Below are 22,616 nucleotides of genomic sequence, written 5' to 3' on the forward strand. Positions count from 1 at the left end.
TACGGATAAGAATTCTGTTTATATTGACTTGTTTGTAATGTATTTATCAAGGGTTATAAAATGCGTATTGAAATAAAAGTTAATATAAATAAAAAACTTTATTATATACATTAAATTATTCTTGAACACAAATATAACATTTTCAAAAACTTCCAAAATGGAAGCCAACCGTTTAGTCCATACATTGAAGGGGTCAAACATTTTTAGCCCCTGAAAGGTCGGAATCACAAGGAATGTATTAATCAATACAAAATGCTTTCATGTCAAAACGTATGTTAAACTCGTGCGTTTTGTTAAAAGTTAGAAAGCGGGTCTTTTCAAATTACATTGTATAGGAATCATTAATGTTACTTAATGTAACGGATAATGGCATTTAATTTAGTCGTGGTTGCTTAGCAACTGACAGTCTAGTGGTCTTCGAGCTCGTGCTCTTGTTCCTCGTCGAACTCGGCGTCTTCGTCGGCGGTAGCCTCCTGGTACTGTTGGTACTCTGAGACCAAGTCGTTCATGTTGCTCTCCGCCTCAGTGAATTCCATCTCGTCCATACCCTCCCCAGTGTACCAATGCAAGAAAGCCTTACGCCTGAACATAGCGGTGAACTGCTCCGAGATACGCTTGAACAGCTCTTGAATGGCGGTGGAGTTACCGATGAAGGTGGCGGCCATCTTGAGACCACGTGGTGGGATGTCACACACGGCAGTCTTGACGTTGTTGGGGATCCATTCTACGAAGTAGGACGAGTTCTTGTTCTGAATGTTAAGCATCTGCTCGTCAACCTCCTTCATGGACATGCGACCACGGAAAATAGCGGCGACGGTGAGGTAACGGCCATGACGTGGGTCGCAGGCAGCCATCATGTTCTTAGCATCAAACATTTGCTGGGTCAGTTCTGGTACGGTAAGTGCTCGGTATTGTCTGCTGCCACGAGATGTGAGAGGAGCGAAACCGGGCATGAAGAAGTGAAGACGTGGGAAAGGTACCATGTTGACAGCCAATTTACGGAGGTCAGCGTTCAACTGACCGGGGAACCTAAGGCAAGTTGTGACACCGGACATTGTGAGGGACACTAAGTGGTTGAGATCACCATAGGTGGGTGTGGACAATTTAAGTGTGCGGAAGCAGATATCGTATAGGGCTTCGTTGTCAATACAGTATGTTTCGTCTGTGTTTTCTACGAGCTGGTGAACTGAGAGAGTCGCGTTGTATGGTTCAACTACTGTGTCTGATACTTTGGGCGATGGTACAACTGAGTATGTGTTCATGATTCTGTCGGGGTATTCTTCTCTGATTTTGGAGATGAGAAGGGTTCCCATACCGGATCCGGTACCACCACCGAGGGAGTGTGTGAGTTGGAAACCTTGAAGGCAATCACAGGATTCTGCTTCTTTTCGTACTACATCTAAAACTGAATCTACGAGCTCAGCGCCCTCTGTGTAATGTCCCTTGGCCCAGTTGTTTCCTGCACCAGACTGTCCAAACACAAAATTGTCAGGTCTAAAGATTTGTCCAAAAGGCCCAGAACGGACAGAGTCCATGGTGCCAGGCTCGAGGTCAACGAGAATGGCACGAGGCACATATTTGCCCCCAGAGGCTTCATTGTAGTAGACGTTGATACGTTCCAGTTGAAGGTCGGAGTCACCGTGGTAGGCGCCGGTAGGGTCAATGCCATGCTCGTCAGAGATGATCTCCCAGAACTGCGAAAGAAAGGGAGTTCATTAGTTTATTCATGTCGAAGCTTTCGAAAAGCATCTACTTGAAAGCACTTAGATTGTAAATGTACGGACTACTTTCAAACCGGTTAATACGATTGTAGAATTCCAAGAAGTTTCATTTTATGATTTGTACTCGAATGCTATTTAGATCTCGTTTACGATTGAGATTGTCGAGAACAATAAAGCTCAATGAACCATCAATAATAGCCGACGGGAGGCATAATTTCAGTCAGTACAAAGAATTACGTAAGACGTTCATAAGCTATTGAGGCACGCTGCCTTGGCGACTGGTTACGCCTACACTTCGTCCATATTCAGTTTATCTCACCATATATGTAGAGAACGTATTGTACCTGTCCTTTTAAAATTACCATTCGAATGCCACTTTTCGATTCTCCTTAAAAATCCTGATTACCTTTATTCGCCATATGGTCAATTGCTTGTGTAATGTCTGATACTTTTCATGATGAAAAAGGCTTTGTGCAAGGAAGGTTAACTTAAGTGCCTAGCGACCAATCGGTTTAATATTCAGTAACGCGGTGCATGATGTCATCCTTTGGCTTGTAGGCGTAAGTATGTGTAAGGCAAACAACATCAGCCGACCGTATAAGAGAAAATGACTAATATGGCGATTGTTCAGGGTTCTTTAGAACGATTAGTAATCGGTCTGAAATAGTATCAATAACTAAGAGAGAATCACGGTTTAATATACACATAAGTCGATTAAGTTTTATACAATAGAATGTGATAGTCTCTAGACATTTTTATTAATTATCTGTTTCGCGTGATTTACAGCCGTCATGCTCGGAGTTGATTAACGTTGTCGATTGTTATAGGAGTGAAAGCTGAAGATATGATTAATTTTACCACAGATTATAGTGAGATATTTTTCTAGATTTTAAATACCATCTGATCCAGAAAGTATAGAGATAATAAAAGCTTTGAATAATGCTTTATTAAAAGTGAAAGGTAATGTAATAAGAGATGAGATGAAAGTTAGAAATGCCGTGTGAACGGAACAATGTGCTAGTTGGAGAAAATCCCGTCTGTTCATTGTTCAACACGACATGACAGATAGAAAAGTTGTAAAAGGGTTCTCTAATTTAAATAACTGTGCCACAGATTACGAAAAGCTTTACCTATACTAATCCTTGCTAAAAGAGACATAATTCAATTGTTTGGGTTTAGTTATAGTGGAGTCATGATGATGATATTTAATAGTGAATTCTGTAGTTTCAAAGGGTTACAGAATACTTTAAATAGTTATTTTTACATTTACCAGCTGTCCATAAAATAATATATATGTTTCTCTATTCGTGGTTGTTTCATTTATTTATTAAAAAAACCTTCGCCACGTCCATTAACAGTAAATAATTATTTTTATGGTTGGAATCGGATATCATGTAACATACTTTTACTTCGCACGTGAATTTCTGTATATTTGAATTATGATGAAGATCAATAACGCGTTAATCATCGTTAAAGAGCAAAAACCTCACTTTTATTAGCTTTTTGCAACATTATTAATTCAGTGAGGAGTATTTTGTAATATGATATCATAAATTATTATGAATATTTGCTTTAGGTTGCTAAGAGGTATTTGACAAAAATTCATACACTTCCAAATTATGTTTTTGTTTTATAATTGGGGTAAATATGAAATATAATAAATAAATTTTTAATCGACATATTATACCAAACAAAAGATTATTTTTTTATTAAATTTCTCGTTCATTAGGTTATTAATGATTATGAAATATATTTATCGTTTACAAAAAAACATTGCAGATGGATGTAAATAATTCTTTTTCTTTTTTCCTTCCAAAATTTATTTCTCTCGCGCAGTTTCCTACCTATCTATTTATTCCAAAGTATTTTACTACACATATAAGAGATTATTAGTTCTAATAACGAAGAATTTCGTTCGTTCAATATTGATAACATATTCATTCCTTGTTTTCTATAAAATATACATTGTTTTCACAATAGTCCTACCTATCGTCTAAATCTTATTCAAGAGATACGTAGCTTGTAGCTTTTCCTACATGTTACAGACGTTTTAATCTTACACAATAACTTATTCATGTTCAAGTGGTTAGAAAGTGCGCCATGGTACGAAGCTATTTATACGCCACCGGCCAACGACCCCTGGTTCGTTGCCCGGTGTTAATCTGCATGATAAGATAAAATGCTGAAATATTAACTGGGACGTGCTCATCAGTGTGTAAAATGTTTGCAACACTATTGTCTAGTATAATCATGTAAGGAAATTGTGCGTGTCACCGGATTCTCACACACGCATTGTAAGCGGTGTGGTATTTATTGACATTGATATTTTGTTTTAATACTATCATGTCAGATCTATCTTTAAAAAAAAATCTTAAATCCAAGGGCGCGACGGAAAATAAAATGTATCTTATAAGCGCTTACGACACCGTGATATTGATGTCAAAAATTTAAGCATCACGATTTACAATAAATTCTTCGGATTTAATAATCTCTGTAGCTTAAAGAATTGAAGCTCCATACTTAATAAAATATTGTGTATAATGTGAGATTTGGATACACTTTTTAGTAAAAAATACATGTATTAGGGTTACCAACTGTTATTTTTTTTACTATTAGAATACATCACAACATCACGCAATACAAAAACTTAAAATTTATTAATATAAAAATTTAGTAAAAATATTGATTTTAGTGTTTCTAAGGAGTCATACTATTATTCATAATAAGTCTTGTAAGTAATTTAACAAAATACATTTTCAAGGCCAATTTGTTAGTCAGACGTGATAAAATTGTTGACACAGGTTTGTCGTGAACGATCGGATGAATTTCTAATGATTCATTAAAATATCAAAATAACAATGCATATTCTTATTTATTTATTTAATGGTTAATACACTGGATCAAGAAATATTGAAAACCTAATTTCAATGACAAACTAGTTTGCCTACGATGTGTGTACGTACATATTTATATTTTATAAAACAGACTGTATTAATACTCGTACAAAATTGTCGCGTCATGTAATGCTTTTATTAAAAACATTGGGAGGATTGTAGACAGTTTAAAAAAACAAAAATAAAATATATATTATGGTATCAACTATTAAATTTGTTATTAACTTAATGGTAACTTAATGGTTTTAATTTTACATAATCGTTATTAATAAACGCATTTTTAAATAAAAAATTAAGCATCACGATTTACATATAAATAATAAATGCTTCGGATTAATAATATCTCCAGCTTAAGGAATGGAAGCTCCATACTTCCTACATACAAATTTAAATAAATTTATTTAAATCTGTTGTATTATGTCTCTCATCTACACGGTATTATCTCTCAGTACGGGGCGATTACGAAATATATGTGATACAGTTCAAATTAATTGTCATTTGAGTTTTTAATGTACATATTTTCCATTAATAATAGTAAATAAAAAAAAATATATGACCTTTGTCTTCTTTGTCTACCCGATTTCTTATTCAGTGTTGTCTACTTATTCAAAGATTCGATAAACAACGGTAAAACAAAGTCAAATAAAAACGGTGAAATTAAGGTTAAAGATAAAATTAATTACTTTTACAAAAGATAGTGCAATTTTAGTTTCAACCTACATTTTTAATTAACATTTACATAGTTCATTAGTCATCGTACTCGACTAGAACGAACTTGTTACTTGAGTTAAATTCCTAAACTTCTAATAACAAGTCTTTCCGCACAAATGTCAATTTATGTCAAAACCTACTTATTTTGCGTTTAGTGTCGAATTAGAATCATACGACCGAAGGTACACTAATATTATAGTTGTACTGTGAATGTCTAGCAATGAACGTTGACAAGCTGAGAAATGTAGGCTATCGATATGCAACGGACGAAGATGTGTTAGCCTAGTCTACTAATCTGATATTGCAGATAAATATAGACTTTAAAGGTGAGTTGTGTCAAGAGAGCATCTGTACCTATTTGATCTCCGAGTAATGGATTGCCTCATGGCGATGGAATGCGTTCGATAAAACTGCAGTACTTCTGGTTAGGATTACGTCAGGTTATATCCCGTTGTGATTTCTAAACATAAAACTAGTTGAAACGTATCGTTTTTTGTTTCTTTATTAAGTGGAATACAGCGTAACCTCGGTAATGTTACCTTACCTTAAAATACTTTACGATCTACTGTCATGCCAACATAAAAATGCATAATAATCATTCCGAGCTGGGTGAGAGGATTTCATAAACAAATTGGCTGGAGAAGGTTTTTATAGAAAGAGAGAAATAGTAATGGAAAACCTAAAAACCAGTTTTCTCTTTAATTAGTAAAAAGATTAAGGCGAAACGACGCTGGCAGGCTGGCTGACATTATATTTCAATATATAATTATTTATAAAAATAATTAATTAATAAAAATTAAACCATGTTTTCATCTTATCTAAGTGGTTAAATCAACGTACTTCACAATCGATTTCCAAAGATAAAATCTAGAGATGCATAAAATTAGTATTGTGTGCATAGACAATTGTTTTCACCAGTTTAAAGAAAGTCGGCAATTATGCCCTATTTACATTAATTAACACCGTTGTAGATAATTGAGATGTACTATCGCTAATATAATTGTAACTAACTGTGCTGAGCGAAACTCGCCTTCGAGAAGTGTAGGAAGATCATTACTTAATTAAGCTTTACATATTTTACGGAACAGAGGGTAAAGCAAAAAAGTAGTATTGAGTACTCCTAGCATCTGCTGCGTACCTTACAAGTGCTTAAAGATACTTTTTATTAAAGAATTAAGGCCTATCCGGAAATAGTGGCATAATTTCCATCACATAAAATGTGAGTTAAACTTTGTTCTTTGGTTCTCCTAAAGCGTCTGAGGAACCCTTTTGATCCAATTAACATTGTATATAAGATTCTTGGAACTAGATTTTAAGATATGTTAAACTTTCAAATTACGCTCCGGGTGATAGGTGTGTAATATATAAGATTTATCTTTACGGGGAAGCAAGATTTTTTTGACAAATAATCGAACCCAAGAATGCGTGACTAAGCGAAAATTAGGTCACGGTAAGTTACATCTAAATATCTTATTATTATTTAGGTTAAACGATTTATTTCATTGTTATTTTCCTCTCGTTGTTAACGGAAATTGAAACAACTGGCCAACAAATGCGCCCGTTATTATAATCGATTGTTCGGTTATTTATTAATCGGTAAAATCGATCAATTGGTGTTTAATTTAAGTAGAAATTGCTGTAAAAGGGTCGTAATTTTCTGAACATGACTGATTCTGATGGCATACATTTTAAGAGTGCATTCGATAAAACCTTATAACAAATACGTCTTTAAATGGACCCATTTCTCAACTACTCATTCAACCTACGGAGTTTTTTGTTGGATTAGATAAGATTCCATAGAATATCATCATCAAAATCTCGTGACCTGTTAGAGAATTGACGCCAAATAGTTTTTTTTAATTCCTAATCTCGACGCTACAACGACCCTACGGAGTACCCTACATTAGGTAAAACCATTATACCTGCATCTGAAGTTTAATACTTAAGTAATGTAGCTGTTGAATAAAGTATCGTAATAGTTATGGTATTATAGATAATATTTCTTCATCGTTTCTTTAGTCATTGGTTAACAGTTAATATTATTAAGTAATGACTATAGGTAAATGAAAGTTTTAAAAAGTCTTTCGCTGCTATAAGTAAACCGGCGCCAATACCTAAATACATTTTTGTATCAGTTACACAGTTCGTTATATAATTATTAATCTATGTACTATCATAAATTATTTAGTGGATGAATTTGGAACCAAAAATTTTTAAATATTCCAAACTAGTTTGAAAGGTAACAAACTAAATTCCCTGTTTATTTCTATGGTGATTATGTTTATCTACAACTAAAACCGGTTTTTTATGTAAAGATGACGTATCCTTGTGGCCTTAGTTTTTATGTTGTGTTGAGAATCCGGTTTTTGTATGACAAATAATATTTCATTCGTTCGAGTTGCCTTATATGGCATTTTTGTTATACACTAAAGTATTTTTAGTTAATTAGTAAACTTGACAATCAAACATAAAGCTATGAAATATATCGAAAGTATAAAATTGCTGCTATATTATATATTTTACAAATCAAATACATATTTTAACTGCGAGTCGTAAAAGTTTCGCAAATGCAAGAACAATTTAATTTAACGTTTTTGCACCTTAGTGATAACTTTTAGTCACGTTTAGATTATGCAACTGCAAATATGATAAAATGTGTTGTTATCAGACGGAGCTAAGTAAATAAACCACTATTTTAGTTCCAGCCGCCAGGTACCAGGGTAATATAGGGTGGCAACCCTAGAGGAAACGGATTGAGGGGGTGTTGCGTGAAATAATACAATTTAGTGCGCAACTGTCAAAAACGTTCCATACAAAAGAGAAACAGCGACCCTTACTTCTGAGTATTATGCGACTTTCATGTTTGAACATGTCGAGAAAACCGTTAGCCGTTACGTTATCTTAGCATGTTAAAAACTTAACTACTGTTTTTCTATCAAATGTACTTACTTTAGCTCCGATCTGGTTACCGCATTGACCCGCTTGGAGATGTACGATTTCCCTCATTTTGATTTATTAGAATAATAAATTACTTAACACTACACGATTCTCACAGCACTACTGGCAGATTGATCAAATGGCGGGCGCGGTGGGGTATTTTGAAGCAAGCGTCGCCTCCGCGCATCGTGCGAATGGCGCGCTCGGATTGGTTGAACGCTGACGCCATCTCAACGGCTAACTTCACATCAATTTGGCAGCCAAGTTAGCTATTTATGGATGTAAACTTATCAGGACGCGGTTAAAGGGTTGGTTCCTTTTCGTATGAACACATTTTATATTTTTAGAAATGTATCATGATCCTGACGCACCCTGCATTTATAATGGGACACGAAACTTTTGACCTAGAACGGAGAAACAAAATGTTAGTTGTCACGCAAGCGAAACTGAATATTGAACTGCTAATCGTTTTATAAATCATAAAATATCATAATATATTGTCTATATATTGTTCACTACGATTAATTGAGCATTATTCGGAAAGAACGAATATTTTTCAATTCAGGGAAATTCTACTTCATGTAATAACTTTCACAAGTGAAAAAAATATTCATAAATTATACTATGTATTTACAAGGGCAAATAAATTACTGGTATTTTATGTAATTACTAACAAATTGCAGCCTCTAAACCGACAGCATATTAAAAAAAAATTGTAGCGCTTTCCTGTCCAATTTTTAGGTCTCGGATTCAGATTTCTGTATCTGTTTCGTGATCATTTGCTTTTTCAAAAAGCAAGGAGGTGATTGGCCATGTATAACATAGCCGTGTTGTTTTTTTTAAAGGCAAGTTGATCAGCCTTATCCCTGACGAACGCAGTAGACTTTTTTTGTGAACGACATCTTGGTTTTCTCATTCGTCTCATCGTAAGAGCGATTTTTAAATGTCCATATAAAGAGAAGGTCCATTGGTGCACAGTTCGGGAATCTCTTCTCTGTACATTTCTGATTGTGTATATCAAATCAGATTAAAAAGGTGGATTCATTTTCGTCGATGTTTTTTAATAATAAAGATTAGGCTAGATTACTATCCATCTATATATAATCTTATCTTATATAAACTAATTGTTGTTTGTTTGTTATGTTTTAGCGACAAATCTCGAGAATGGCCGGACCGATTTAGCTAATTATGATCTTGAAATATTTGCGGAAGTTCAGGGAAGGTTTAAAGGTGAATTTTCCAATAATTTCCCAGTTTTAATTGGAATACCCCAGCTAGGATACTAATCCTAATACATGATCAAAATCCTGAATACATCATCATAAAAACTGTTTTACATAATTTTACTATATTTATAGAGATAGATTAACAGCTGTAGTATGAGGTCCAATCTCTTTGGACTGTTTATAAAAAAGTATTAAGTTTTAACACACATATATATGTGCGTGATAATGTTATAAAAATTTGAGATGAGAATATGCTTAGTAACAAACAAATATAAACTATTTATAACACTCTTATTTATTTATTATAATAATTAAAAATGGTTGCTGGCACTATTTCAACGCTATATTGCGGTACTTATTCGTTGAACGAAGAATGCACTAGTTTTGGGGTTACCGCGAATCAGCCAGGCGCCAATTTAAATAAATAAAAATCAAATAGATAGATATTGCATTTACTTACATTTATATATACAAAGCATAACCTTTGTGAAATATCCTATGGGGCTTGTGTATGAAAGTATTAGTATGCCATTAAATTATAAATTTTATAAAAATCATCAATACATCGTGAATTAAATATTGTTTACCAAAACAGTAAAGAAGTAGGCGTCTCTGATTCACTGTATCCATATTAACTTGAACTTGAAAGAACACCAAGTTTTTATTCGTAAAAATGATTTTATTGGACGATATTTTAGCATTTTCTTATAAACCATCTGCAATCAGCCTCTTGGCTTTTATCAGGGAGGGAACACAAATACAATATTCTTTTTTTCCCCTCCATTATTCGTAAACTGTCAGACAGTTTCTCCCTCTTCAGCCGATATACACTGTCGGCTGTTTCCAAGAAGCAAGCGTGGGTTGACGTGTTGCTGAAGTCTCATCTTGTATCGCACGGTTGATCTGTTAATGTCTTCGACAATGGCCATTCCCAGATATTTATGGACTTCAGCATTTCACTTCGCAGTGTTAGTAGCCGCTGTAGGATGATATTAGAGAGGCTTGCTAACCCCCAGAGCTGTTTCCCATAGAACCATATTGGTTTTACTTATACATTTTAAAATATTTTTATCGTTAAGCATTGAACGAGGAAAACCGCATGTATGTCAATGTCGAACAACTAAGAATATATGTTATTAGAATTCGCTAAATTAATTGTGACTAATACACATTACTTTCTAGGAATTGATAATTATGGTTTAGACAACGCCTTTGGTCGAATTTTGATTAATTTCGCTTTAAAATTGCGACAGTCTTCAAAGAGACAAATTTATTTATATCTTCAACGGTCTAAATCGAGGGAGACTAAGAAAAGTGAACGTAAAATTGAAAGTGTGGACTTAGCAAAGTATGACTCCTGTTTGTCAAAGTCCAATACGGCTCTGACGTCCGGGAGTCATACTCAGAACCTGATTAACCCTTAGGCTACTTAGGCTGCAGCCTAGGGCGCGACGATCTAGGGGGGCGCGGGCGCACTGAAATCGCGCTTTCGCTAGCATCAAACACTGAATGAATTAAAAATCAGATCTACAAGCAAAGGCAAACTTGAGTATCCAAATTATGTAAAGAATCGACGGTACTAAAAAATCTGTTAAAAACTGTAAAACATCAACGTAAAGAGCTCAAAATATAACAACTGTATAGTGGTTTTGTAGGATTTAGTCTGGTACGTCTCTATTAGTCTCTGGTCATACTTAGCACTAAGTATCGTTTCTGAATCTTGCCATATGACTCCCGTAGTCCAAGTCTTTTGAAGTATTTGACTAAATCTCCCTCAGTCTCAACTGTAAATTTTACACTATCCGCCTGTATATTTTAATAATAAATGTCAATTTAAATTTTGATTTTTTCGAAAAGGTGATGTTCTTCGAAAACCTGACGTTCTTGAACATAAGTTACTTGTGGAATTAATGATTTTAATTTCACATGATGTAATTGCATAAATTTCAACTCTTGAACTTATAAAATATTGTATTCATTTTTTTTTGTGCCCGCTTCGTAGTGGTATAGAGTTATTTTTAAAAACATGTATGTGTGTATCGTTAATTTTCTTTTCTAACAAAATTAAAAAAAATTGTGTTTTAGTCGGTCTTTATCCTTTATGTTTGGGACCAGGAGTTCGAACCCCACGACCTTCAGGAGCCCTACCCTTAACCTTAAACTGCACTGATACAAGCACCGTTAACTCATATAATATATAATAATAGCTTTTTACTCAGATCAACTTTAGGTATTAGGTATACATATAAATATAGATTACATTAAACTAAGTATTAGAAGGTTAAGAAAAAAAAATTCCTTTTTTATTTTTATTGCTGTTTGACTTTTAGCTCTCTCCTCATATTGATCATCTTTAGGGTAGTCTTCTGTGATGTAAATGTTCTCAGGGAGGTTCTTGTTGTTGCGAAGGCGGATAACTCATATTAACAATACTTTTATTCAAGAATATGGTTCAAAACATCATGGTGGTACAATCTTAACAAATTTCTCGAATTGATAAATAGGTAGAATTTTACGTAGAAGTTAAATGCAACACATTTAGTGTTGTTTATCAAGAATGTCATCACAGTGTTATAGTATTTTATCACTACATCATCACATGATTAAAATATATTATTACATTAATATTAATTTTACTGATTTTTAATAATCATTAATAAAATAAATTATTTTTCTAAAGGTTGTTTATCAACTCTAGCAGGAAAATGTTTAAATGTTTTTGGGATAATCATTTTTTTCTGTCTGCTTCGTCTGTTGTCCACTCCCATTGAATTATTACATTGACAGTTTTATTTAAAGGTCTTTAGGACATACACGAAATGTTTTCCAGTACATAGCAGTTTATCTTCTTGAGAAAAATTAATAAAATAAAAATGTGTTCATTAATTATGAACAACACATTATAATGTTCAAGATTTGTGAACCGTTTTAAATAAGAATACCTATGTCAGGGTTGCCAGCTCTTCCATAACAAACTCTGCTGCTCACTAAAGCTGTCACATCGAATGAAATCGGAAATGCTATAACCGATATTATGTTCTTATCTGATAAACCAATTTCGATAAATTATGAGTAGCAAAATAATATACTTTTTTATCCTAATTCCACGCAGACCGTCGCCGTTTAATACTTGCTTTTGACCTTAATACTTCTGATTTCATTCCCTTATGCGGTAACTTGAATACCCACATATAAGTTCAATACAAGGCATTCTATACCTTATACTATCACGTTACAATTTAATTTAGAATGTTCAATACTTGGAGTCTTAATAAGAATTCTGTTATCATGGCTTCGGGCTACAAAATAGCAACTGTACTTAATTTAAGAGGAAAACGTCGATAAATATATAAATGTAATATATATTAATTTAACTTTATTCAATTCTCTTTGCCTCTTGCCACGTAAAGTCTTTTAAAACGTCTTTTATTCTTTTTATTTCTGTTTTTTTTGTGCCAACAGCATTCTTGTTTTCTGCGTGTGTGGCTTCAGCGAGCCTGCGTGTTTTTTGCCGCGCACCACCACTTTGTGGAACCAGCTGCCCACTTCAGTGCGTACAAGTCCACTTCAGTATCTCCGAACCAATTCGAGTTAGGATCCTTCAAGAAAAGGGCATACCAATTTTTGAAAGGCCGGCAACGCACTTGCGAGCCCTCTGGCATTGAGAATGTCCATGGGCGGAGGTATCACTTAACATCAGGTGAGCCTCCTACCCGTTTGCCACCTGTTCTATAAAAAAAATGAAATGTTAAAATCTTCGAAAGAAAACGGCTTAATAGTTCTAAAGTAATACAAAACGAAAATACAGATAAACATATTTATTAACAATATTCATTGATTGCTTATCTTTATTGCCAATTTATTACGTCCTGTTCTTGTCTCACCTCATTGCAGTTATCATTAGTTTATTTTATACATGTTAAATAGTTATAACCACATCAAATTCTTGTTAAACGGGTCTAAAGCCGATGCAGTCAGATGCTGAGCATAAGACTTCTGAACGGCTTCCAACTGCAGGTTACACTCATCAAAATGACTGTGATACCTAAAAACCGAATAAAACACAAAAATCTATAAAAGAAAATTGACGCCGATACAGACTATGTTTATAAATAACAACTAACAATCGGGCACATTAATTTTATATGGATGCATACCATATTTGATAAGGTAGATGAGTCGAAATTTACATGACTAGACAATAATTTAAATCAGTAATTTTAGTAATGTAGGATCAAGAACGTTATGTTTACGAAGAACATCATTTTATACGGATGAGTTGGAGAACTGGCAATGTCTCCTTATGGTTCGGTATTTCGGTGCTGACGTCAAGTACGTTGAACACCTACAGTAGTATTTCATATTCTATTGTGATCAACAAGAACAGAACTAGAACGCGTTTTGGTCAAAGCCCACCGGTGTCCAGGGTAGTCCATAGTTGCTCCCCTCAGAATAGATTTTTATTTAGTTTTTTTTAATGTTTGTTTTGTTTAATACTTGTTTTGATTGATATGTATGTCATGTTTGCCTTAAAGCGCTTGTCACATTAAAAATTGTATTTTGTGTTTGTTTTTACCAATGTATCAATGTGCAGAGCGTTGGCAAGCTTTATCAATAAAAAATAAATAAAAAAACAGTTGTCAATTGAGGCAATTACCCTGGAGGCATTTGAAGGTACACGGTAACCTAGACCCACAAAACCCTGCTTGAGCTGATCTGCCGCCGGGACTGCAACGACATTACAATACAAGATACGAAACTTATATGATGCTGATATTCTAAGGTCTGTCGTTTTCAATGTCTTTGATACTGTAAAAACTGGTTTGTATCGCGCAGCCCCGACATACTAAGACCGCTATTAAAGCATTGACTTGCTTAAACTATCGCGGAATATGTTTAAAAAGAGTAGGTACTAATAATATCCATGGCACTAAATCACCTGCATCATGGGCACACCCCTCATACACACACTCACATACCCTCATTTTACAACACAGCCGAATAACGTATTACTTAGTTTAATGTATTTAATATTTTTATTGACTTGTTCGAACCTTTTTGTAGGTATAGTATGATATGGTAGACTAGCGGCTATAACCATTAATTAAAAAGTAAATAATACTTGAAAATATTGTGTTTACTTGTAAATGAGAAAATATATAATAATTTATAATGACACCGCACATCAAATGTAAGAAACATAATTCAAATTCAAATGCAGTGCTACGTAGACAAGTATACGTAATATTAAGTACATATTTCACTTTTGATAATAAATATGTTTAGTGATTGATTATAGTTATGTTTGTGTTTTTTATTGTATATAGTTTATGTTAGCTGTAGGATTACGAAACAAATTAATTAATAATTATATAAAAACCATCAAACATATAATATTTTAGACACTCCATTCTAGCTGGTAGTAGTTTCATTGCCATTGTTTCTTTTTGTAGCCGAAGAAATACTTTAAAATATTGATTAAGTTATGAACACTCTTTTCAATGACACATTTCATTTTGTTGCCATGACAACGCGTGGGCGGCTAAATGGCGGCTGACGTGGCATAATTTGTTAAGCCAGCTGCGCTTAATGATGTGAATCTTATTACATTGCTATACATATTCATCGGTGTTTGATAACGTATTTTATTACGTCCTTTAATCAGAAACTGTGCAGACTTTTAATTAGAACAAATATCTTTAATTCCAATAAATATTTCAGTCAAAGGTTCAACGATTCAAAAACTAGTTCATCTAGTTTCTATTTTATATATTTGTTCTCAAATCACACGATAAAACGAGGACAATAAAAATTTATGAAATATGTAAGAAATAAGATCAAACGCAGCGATATACAGGTTCATACAACTTCCTGGCAATCGAGAAGTCCGCGATATCGCCGCACACAAATCCTGAGGGGTCTTTTAGTATGGAGGGATACGACTTTTATGTAAATAGTAGGTTCTATACGTAAATAACAGCCTACCCTCACTACTTATTTCATTTGTATATATGAAATCACTAACAAAATGCCCTAAAACAGAAGTGCCAATGGGCGGGCCATATAGGAATATACACAGATAAAAGGTGGACTTTAAAGATAACTGTAAGGAAAGGACCAAAGGGGAAATAAAGAAGGGGGCGCCCCAATAAAAGCTGGATATAAATAGATAGAGATAAATAGAAGCGGTAACAGGAAGGGAATGGAGAAAGAATTAAATAATGTATATAATGTAAAAAATATAAGCTGTATCTATCTTTTTTGTCACGATTGGAAATTAAACGGGCTTTATTATTATTTAGATGAAATCACAACGCGATTACAAGTTAGCATTTAAAAATATGAATATGTATGGTTTCCGCACTTTGACACCCATTTGATCCGTTGTGCGTCAAAACCTGCCTAACTTGAGAAGTTTTCCGGTCATTTCACAGGCTTCACAGACCGAATCCATGGCGCAATCAGGGTTACCAACATTTTTACGAAATAAAGGATATTCAGTTCTATGAAGAATATGAAGCTGTAGTGAAGAAAAATTAAAATTATTTTATTTATTTAGAGCTTAAAGAAAACACTTTTTTACCAAATCGAAGCTATATATTATTGTAAACTTATAATTATTTAACATAATTTTTTTATTCGACATTTCGCGTGCTTTACAGCGTGCGTGACCTTTTACACATTTAAAAAAAGTTTTTTGTTTAAATGTGTAAAAGCTACCAATGTTTATAAAAGACAATATTATTTAGAGCTTCTTGCACAACTTACTAATTTACCTACAATCTTATTTAAAAACTTTATACGCCTCATCACAATTATATCTGAAATTGAAATAAATAAGGAGCTCATTTTATATTAGATTAATAGATGCTCTATCCTCCCTCCACTATTAATTATTTAATACTAATGTAATAAATAAAATTACTTATAATATATTTGCATTTTGATGCTGCAAACATTACTTTGTATACTTTTTTTTTGTTCATCAATATTAGTATATAATTTAGTGAAAAAGAGAATAGTTGGCAACCCTAGGCAAAAAGAATAACAACATTACAAAATCATTGGCTCCAAAGCTTTTTGTTTAAATTGTTTAAAAGTTGGTGATATTTCAATACGTACGTCAGATGGGCACCCAACCCTGTCGGTCCTAACCTTGCGAAACCCTGGTGAAGCACAGATTTGTGCACGATATCTACATGGCTAATAGACATAATATCTTTTTGTATATACCAGAGGGCAAACGGGCAGGAAGCTCACCAATCTTAAGCGATACAGCCTGCCATAGACACATCGCCCAAGGGCTCGCTAGTGAGTTGCGGCTTTGAAATATATATTATATCCTATTGATGGATAAGCCACTTTACTAGAGAATATTTTCATGCAAAGTTATTAATTAATGCGGACTAGGCGTTGCTACTGTTCGCTTTAAGTGCGTATAAAAAGGTATTTTTTCCCTATCACATGTCTGGATGTATCGATCCGTGTGACTCAGGATGACGTAAGCCCACCCCAGCCCACTGCGACAGGGAGATACACGAAAAATGGATTATATACCACCTAATCTAATTTGGAAGTCTGGCTTTGTATTCTGGTAACATTATGAAATTAAATTTGGAATTGTTTTTTAACAATATGTCAGAACTGTTACTGTCAAATTGTACGAAAAAGATTTTGACAGCTCTTTATTAGTTTAGGTCACGTCCATCTTGGATCCTTTAATGAACATTCCAGTAAAATGAAAATTAATAAAAATAAATGGAATAAAAATTATAATGTGTGCAATAGCGACACAGTTTCGTAGAAATTGTACAAATATCTCTTTTGAGATAACTTGGTCGAGATTAAACGATTATTTAACCATTACTTGTTGAAATATGCGACACAAAAAATATTTAAATTAAGGCACTTTTGGATTAATAAAATTCTGCCGTTAATCTGTTACGACACACACTACAGTTGTGTAAGTAAAATATTTTAGTACAAGCAATTACAGTGGGAAAAATATTAAGTTATTAAACATCAATTTTCCCCATATATTACACCATTCTCATTTGACTTAGATTTCATTCATCTATAGTGCATTGAAAAATTTCTATTTTTTTTTTATAGAACAGGTGACAAATAGGCAGGAGGCTCACCTGATGTTAAGTGATACCGCCGCCCATGGACGCTCTCCATTCTAGGGGGCTCCCGACTTAAAATAAACTTACTTATTGTAGTCCTTCTAGGCATCGTACCTATAAACTTCTACATTAATTTTTACAGTTATTAGACCAGGCTTCTTTGCTTAGCCTCGTAAGTATTGGGTTATTGGGTTGACGTAGTCTGTGTGGAAAATGAAGTCCGCGGGTAAAGAACACGAGCGAAGCACTACCCCATATAGGAGAAATTTAAATGATTTTTTTTTTATAGAACAGGGGGCAAACGGGCAGGAGGCTCACCTGGTGTTAAGTGATACCGCCGCCCATAGACACCCTCAATGCTAGAGGGCTCGCGAGTGCGTTGCCGGCCTTTTAAGAATTGGTACGCTCTTTTCTTGAAGGACCCTAAGTCGAATTGGTTCGGAAATACTTCAGTTGGCAGCTGGTTCCACAGAGTGGTGGTGCGCGGCAAAAACTGCCTGAAAAAACGCGCAGTTGTGGAATGATGCATCTTCTTCAAAGTTATTCGTTTCATTCAAGCACCACCTTGAGTTGTGATTTTTCCTTAAAGAATATGGTTCAAAGCTAGCACGATACGTTTATACTTTGCCTTGTAGGCGGCTGACTCAACGTGTGGGCAGGTTTGTGAAGTCATAGGCCCAAGGCTTTTATGAATGAGCCTGCCCATAACAGGAGAATTATGCAAGTACTTGTATAACGAGAAAGTAATGAGATATTTTTATTGGTATAAAATGGCAACATTGCAGAAATTATGCAGAAATATGTTGCCCAATTACCTACACAAAGTTCAGATAAAAAGTCCTCCATAAAAGGGTATATGCTGATATATGATTCCATCTGACATATGCTATATTTAGTTTACGGATTTTTCATTTTTTTTTAAGGTCAGCAATACAGCAAGTTTTTCACATTCTTCAAAAAGGTTTTATGTGGTTTATACTTAACATTACCCTAATAAGTGTCGTCTAGTTTTCAATTGAGTTGCTTTTACAATATAGGTGAGTGGGTGGGCCACACCCTTCGCAGGGATCCAAGTTACATTGCCTAGAAATGTGTCTGGAATACCCAAAACAAAAACAACATGGCAACCTAAAACCAAACCTGGAAACGAAGCACCATTGCAGAGGCGAAAGAAAGACCTGGAGTGATTCAAAAGAGCTGCCTAATATAAACCTGTTGCTCTGTGCTGGATGGCCTGTGCCCCACATGTGGGACGTAGAACTTTAATTCAAGTCAAGTCCATTTACGTGTAATAGATAAAAATACGCTTTCAGGATTCTATACAACATATTTAGAATTAAACAAAACACTTGCGTTTTCTACCAAACGAACTCTTTGCCATTAATGTTTTTCATGGAAAAAATTAAGATCTTTATCCGTTATTTAAACAAACAATCATCAATTTTGATCCTATTAGGTAGGCCTTGTGTTAGTTTGTGTTCAATTATACAATCACTGGTACACCGTCTCAATTTTGTTTCGTGTAGGAGTTTACAGAGTAACAGTAATACAGATACTAATCGAAGGTCAGCCAAAGAGGGAATATTATAATAGATATAATTATTTAAGGTAGTGAAGAAGAAATAATTTAGCTTAAAACTAAATGAACTTAGGACTTTCAATAATTTTAATAGAGTTTTTGGAGCAATAACCAATGTAAAATCAATCTTACTTTATTAATGCGAGTTTATATGTGTAACTCACCGGCTACTTAAATATTATATAAGGCTCTCAAATCTAGGAGTGGGTGGCCCCTTCAACTATTCTCCTCCTAACTGCAGAGAAACTGCAAACTGCACTTCTGCAGTATCGGAAATGCTTAATATACAATCTTATATCTTTTATACCGCAACTTAAATAACTTATATATTAATTATTACGATTTATTCACATTAAGTTAAAATGAATAGCAACGATTAAGTAATCATAAGTAAAGTAAATCACACATTTATCTTAAGTGTGAGCTCTGCAGTTATTCTAAAGGCTTTCCAATCAACTACGTTCCAATCTACACAATATGATTATAACAGTATTTAGTGTACAAAAAAGCACCCAGCGTCGAATTAAATGTCTGTTCTATCATTGAGTTGTTATCGATAATACTGATTTTTGTAGGTGAAATTCAATACATATTTGACGTACTATTGTCCTAAATCGTGCTGTCTCGACGACCTTTCAACGCTCTGATTACTGCGTGTTTATGAACGCAAATCTAAATATTTAAATTGTCAGATACGAAACACTACTCCAAAATATCGTCATTATCTACCCATCCCCATCTAGGATTTACAATCCTATCAATTTCAACGATAAACAGTAATAAAGCCACCCTCATATTCTGATATTTATAATACTTCTAGAACTAGAGTGAAATATAAATGTATATTTATCTAGTTTTATCACACAAACATATTTAATTATCAAATTAATTTAGTTATCCAAATATAGTGAACACAACACTGTCTATAACTGTATTTCTTAATCTAGTTTATTCTTGTACTATATTTATTTTCTCTTTTGTAAATATAATGTTTTCCTTTGAATGTTATAAATAAACTTTGAATGTTATAAATTAAATCTATTTTTTTACGCAAATATCACAAACACACAGTCGCAAAGAAACTTGCATCAGGCTCATGAAATAACGTTTGAAATATCTAAGCTTTCATTATTCTATACGTACGCGTAGGCGAAATTGATCACAAACGTACTTTTACAGTCAATGATCTAGAAAATGGGCTTTATTCGTATGGCGTAAGAAAATAGGGATAAATAACTAACACTAGAGAAGTAGAAACATTAATCTTCGTTTACGGACTTTTAGATTTGGTTGATAAAATTAATACAGGGTTGGATATGGTCACAGATGTTTCAAGTCTTCCGTATATAGTGTATGTCTTATAAATAAGTGAACTCACTTCCTAGGTATACATATTTGCTGAACATTATGCTGCACACTATTTCTTTGGGCATGGTTTTCTGTTGAGGTATTTGGCAAACTGATTGTATAGGCTCGCCTTTAAATGAAGGGTGCTAAATCTCTAAAGGCAAGCCACGAATTATCAAGCCGCCCGATGACGCGCACTGTAAGCGGTAGTAACTTAATAAAAAAATGGTAAATATTATTCCGTTTCGAGAACACTTTAATAAAAAAGGAAAGAAATTTATTTAGAAAAAACTAAACGAATTATATTTCAATTTCCTTTCTTCTAGTAACAGCGAGGGCGAGCCACACACCAAATAAAGATATCGACAATAAAATTCTATTTGATGAAACCAATATATTTTTTTGTGACTCAAACAACAATTTATAAGGAAACTTTAAAACTAAATCCTAACAAAACGAATAAAACCGATCCTAGGAATCTAGCCCACGCCCTGTTACCATGGCAACCAGTTCCCGAGTTAATCCTGTAGAAAGGGAGGGCAAATGCAGTCGCTATGGGATATCTCTTTCTCGGACACCAGGACCGCTAGAAGTCTGGTACCTAGGTATTGCGCAGGTCCAGTTGCACTAACATCGATTAAGTTTAATATAAACTAAGTAAAACTTAACATTTATTTTTATTCATTAATTAAATAACACCATATCATTTATACAACTCTTTAGTATTATATCCAGACAATTATGATAAGGATAAAATGAAGAAAGTAATAATAATACTACCAAAATAGAACTAAATAGGTGATGGCCAGCGGTGAATCCAAAAAAAAAAAACAAAATTAATTTAAATGCTTTAATTAAATCTACAATAATTGATAACTTAACTAAATATGATAATTAAGTCGACCCGATATAAATTGCGCGACAATTATCTATATTATACTTAATACTACTTGCAGTTTGACCGGTCCCATGCTAGGTATCCGATCAAAAGCCTCTTATTTTAAATTTATTCCTAATTGAGAATTGACCGACCCGATGTGAGATGACCGATCAAAGTGCTGGTATAAGTTTTCCATCTCCTTTTAATATGGTGTTGCGTCAGAGGGGTACCGATACTAGTTATGCGGGGCAAGCGGAGTGCAATGGATGTGTAACAAACTTGTCAACAAATTTTACCTATTTTTACCAAATTCATTACCTAATTAAAGATACTTAACAACGTTTTTTTTAAATTGATCAGTTACTGAGTTATAATTTACCTCGCATCTCCTTTATTCACATCTTTTGGAAATGTTGTAGGCACTTCTATATTTATATTCCTAAACTACTTGTTTTATACTATCAAGTTTGTTTGTTTTGTTTTCTTTTTCATACCTTGCAAGGCTTTCATCGCTCAGTCAATCCATGCACTCGTTTAGCTTTCCTAGCAACCCATTGTTAATATGCTCTTTGTTATCATCCTCTATTTTCTTCATATACCATGCCATTTTAATCGCTCATTCTTTATTCTATATCCTCTTTAAATATAAATGAATATTATTGAAATGTAAATAAACTGTATTATTTTTATTTTAAATCAACGAAATTATTAGAAGGCTCGGTAGTTCGTTGTCTACCTTTGAAAACTTGTTAAACTTTTCTTTAAGGACGGGAAAACAATGCCCAACTCGAAATTACAGCGACGTTGGTGATTTCACAAAGTGATGTGGGCAAAAATCTGTGATACCGTTGGTTAGTTTACAGTAAGTTAAACAACGCTAAACTATCCATGATAGTGCAACTTGCCGCATCCAGGCACTATCGATCTGCCAGTACATCGACCTTTATTATATAGTACATAGATTATACAACTTTCGTACATAACTTATTTAATTGTACATGTTCCGAATAGGATTTTAGTTTGTTGAGTACTCACGTTAATTGCAGCTTTTGAAGCAAATTGAAAGCCTTTTTAAAACTCTTAGCAAGCAAGTTACCTATGCTTTGTAAGGTAGAATATTTTGTATAAATCCATCGAGAAATACTACATTCACCTGTTTTTATGAAATATGCCGTAAATCAAATTATACTAAATC

At 33.8% G+C, this 22,616-nt stretch overlaps 1 protein-coding gene across 1 annotated transcript; it reads right to left on the minus strand.

Annotated features, from left to right (window-relative positions):
- Positions 1-85: 85 nt before the first annotated feature.
- Positions 86-8,430, minus strand: LOC110996330 (tubulin beta-1 chain). Its single transcript, XM_022263948.2, has 2 exons — positions 8,276-8,430; positions 86-1,694 (listed from the first exon to the last, which is right to left on the minus strand). The coding sequence occupies exons 1-2, from the start codon at positions 8,330-8,332 to the stop codon at positions 408-410; spliced, it is 1,344 nt and encodes a 447-aa protein (XP_022119640.1). The 5' UTR covers positions 8,333-8,430; the 3' UTR covers positions 86-407.
- Positions 8,431-22,616: the final 14,186 nt, after the last annotated feature.

The sequence above is a fragment of the Pieris rapae genome, chromosome 5, assembly GCF_905147795.1.
Source record: "Pieris rapae chromosome 5, ilPieRapa1.1, whole genome shotgun sequence".
In the NCBI taxonomy this organism is placed as follows: domain Eukaryota; kingdom Metazoa; phylum Arthropoda; class Insecta; order Lepidoptera; family Pieridae; genus Pieris; species Pieris rapae.

Coding starts and splice junctions, on each gene's coding strand:
- LOC110996330 (XM_022263948.2), bottom strand. CDS start 8,332: ATGAGGGAAATCGTACATCTCCAAGCGGGTCAATGCGGTAACCAGATC. Junction 1,695..8,275: donor GTAACCAGATCGGAGCTAAA/GTAAGTACATTT, acceptor TTTCTTTCGCAG/TTCTGGGAGATCATCTCTGA.